At 54.8% G+C, this 2,275-nt stretch overlaps 1 protein-coding gene and 1 pseudogene across 1 annotated transcript in view; both read right to left on the minus strand.

Moving 5' to 3' along the window:
- LOC104981853 overlaps positions 1–1,826 on the minus strand; it is a 6,413-nt pseudogene extending 4,587 nt beyond the window's left edge.
- Positions 1,827–1,883: 57 nt separating this feature from the next.
- The window catches only part of TNNT2 (troponin T type 2 (cardiac)), an 11,361-nt gene continuing 10,969 nt past the window's right edge, over positions 1,884–2,275 (minus strand). The window contains exons 7-8 of the mRNA XM_010831106.1: positions 2,092–2,197; positions 1,884–2,035 (exon numbers count right to left, since the gene is read on the minus strand). Coding sequence (XP_010829408.1) covers positions 1,884–2,035; positions 2,092–2,197 — 258 coding nt within the window. The remainder of the gene's footprint in view (positions 2,036–2,091; positions 2,198–2,275) is intronic.

The raw sequence follows: 2,275 nt of genomic DNA on the forward strand, positions 1-2,275 counted from the left end.
AAGCACGCCATGTATTCTAAACTTAGATATTCTGGCTTTAATATGGAAAACGTGTTACCACAAGCTTACGGATACCCCTCTGTGGAACCTTCTGTCTTCTTTCTCAGTGATGTGAAATCTCAAGAGCTCAAACTTAGTCTGCAGACCAAGGTCATGGCCATTCCAAATATCCTTAATGCTATGCCACATACTGGGAAGATGGGACTTATTGTCCAATCACTATCTGTTAGATTCCATTTTGAGGTTCTTCCCAGTTCCTCTGTATCAGCCTCTTCCTCAAACTGGAGAGAACCAATGCATTAGGGTTCCACCTGCTGTTTTCTATTGCAAACTTCAGTTGAGCCCATAACCTGAACCCTTGTCTACATGCATTTCGTTGTGACCACACGACAAACTTTCATGGAACTTCACAAGATTCCAGGAGTCTCCCAACAGACAAGGCCTGGTCTAATTCACCTCTCTATTCTTCAAAGCCCTGTGAGCACCTTCCCAATCCCTTAATGCCCCCTCCCCCAGGCCCTTCCTCTATAAACTTTTGCTATTTGGAGGAGCCTGGCATTGAGGTCTGCTGGCAGCTGATATGAGTGAATCTGAGTGAAACAAGAGGACAGCTGGGCTGTCCACACCAGTCCCATCTTGGCATTTAAGCAGGTGTGCAGGATTGAGTAACTACACATTTCTCATCTAACCTGCACCAGGTGTTCTGCATCAGTTACTAGGATTTAATCTCAACCAACCTTGTTTGGCACATTATGAAGGTGAGGCTCTTGAGGTTCTTGACAAGGTCAGTAACTTGCTCAAAATGACAGGAAGAATGGAGCCAGAATTCCAACAACCATCTGATTCCAAAGGTGTTTGGATTGGTTTTGACCACTGTCCATCCCAAACAACTCCCACAGCATCCACTTTAAAATATAGTTTTCCTCCTTTATAAGGATTCCACCTCAATTAGGGTTCCACTTTCTTATTTCAAACTCCAGGAGACGCCATCGCCTGAACTCTTATCCACAGGCATCTCATCTGCACCACAGACCAACTTGCATGGAACTCAACCAGAGAGGGCTCTTGTCCGATTGCCCTTCATACTCCTCAGAGCGCTGTGACCAGGGCCTTCTTCCCCTATTAACCCCCACATAAACCTCTGCTATTGGGGATAGGCTGTTTGTTGCTGGAAACCACCTTGAGCTTTGGCCTGAAACACTCTTCCCTGGTCAAGCATGGGAGCCATCCCTGTTTTTCCAACAGTGTTAGCCAGAGGCACCCAAGATCTCTGTAGACTCAACATGAGGAGCACCAAAGAACAGAAAAAGGGAAGGATACCAAGGCATCACTTAACATCACCCAGACAGAATTCTGGAGGAGTTCCTGAGCCTGCTGGGGATAAAGGTACCTCTTCTTGGCCATGCCAAGTGCCCGAAGGGATGGTATGGGCAAGAGGTGGCAGGCTCACCTGAGGAAGAAGAAATAGGAGTAATTCTGGACCATGGTGTGTGAGTGACAGGAGAAGCAGCCCAGGCCGGTGAGGTTGAGCCTGGAGCCCCGGGGCATCTCGAGCATGCTGCCACGTCTGATTGCACAGCATCTCTATCTCAGCGGAGTAGAAGAGCCCCACATGGCTGGCCTCATACTGCCAGGGCAGGTTGTTGTACAGGCTGTGCACCTCCTCGTGCAGCGCCAGCGCCTTGGCGTGCACGATGATCTTGGCCAGCTCTGCTCACTCAGGGGTCTCCACTCGGAGGGCTCCACTTGGAGGGAAGCTAGCAGCCGTGGGTGGCCTCCAGCCCGCCGTCCAGGCATACTGCGGCGAGCAGCAGCTGGCGCAGCATGCTGGCGGCGAGGGCGGGCGGTGAGACCCGCCGGGTGGGCTGCGCGCCCCAGACGCGCTACCCAGGGCGTATGGCCGGGGGAAGGGGGAGCCCCGCGGCAGCAGCAGCGAGAGCGTCAGGGAAGCCGAAGTGCCAGGCCCCACCAGCGGGAGGCGCAGCCGGGTGCTCTCGGCTCTGCGCATCGATGCGGAAGCTCAGCGTGCTGCTCCCTCCTCCGCCAAGATCCCCCTGAGGGGCCTCGCTTTGGAGCCTTTTAAAAGGGCACGGGGAGGGCCGGCCACCGCCGCCTCCTGTCCACCCCTCTTCCGTGGCCGGGGCGTGGGCGGCAGTGGGCGGGGCGGAGGCGGGAAGTCGTCCAGGGCCGCGCGGTGCTGGGGAGACAGCGCAGTCGGCGCTGGACCGGGAGCCCCCGGGCGGAACTCGGTGTTTGCGCCAGCGCGGAGGTCCGC

Source organism: Bison bison, unplaced genomic scaffold, assembly GCF_000754665.1.
Source record: "Bison bison bison isolate TAMUID 2011002044 unplaced genomic scaffold, Bison_UMD1.0 scf7180017864524, whole genome shotgun sequence".
In the NCBI taxonomy this organism is placed as follows: Eukaryota; Metazoa; Chordata; class Mammalia; order Artiodactyla; family Bovidae; genus Bison; species Bison bison.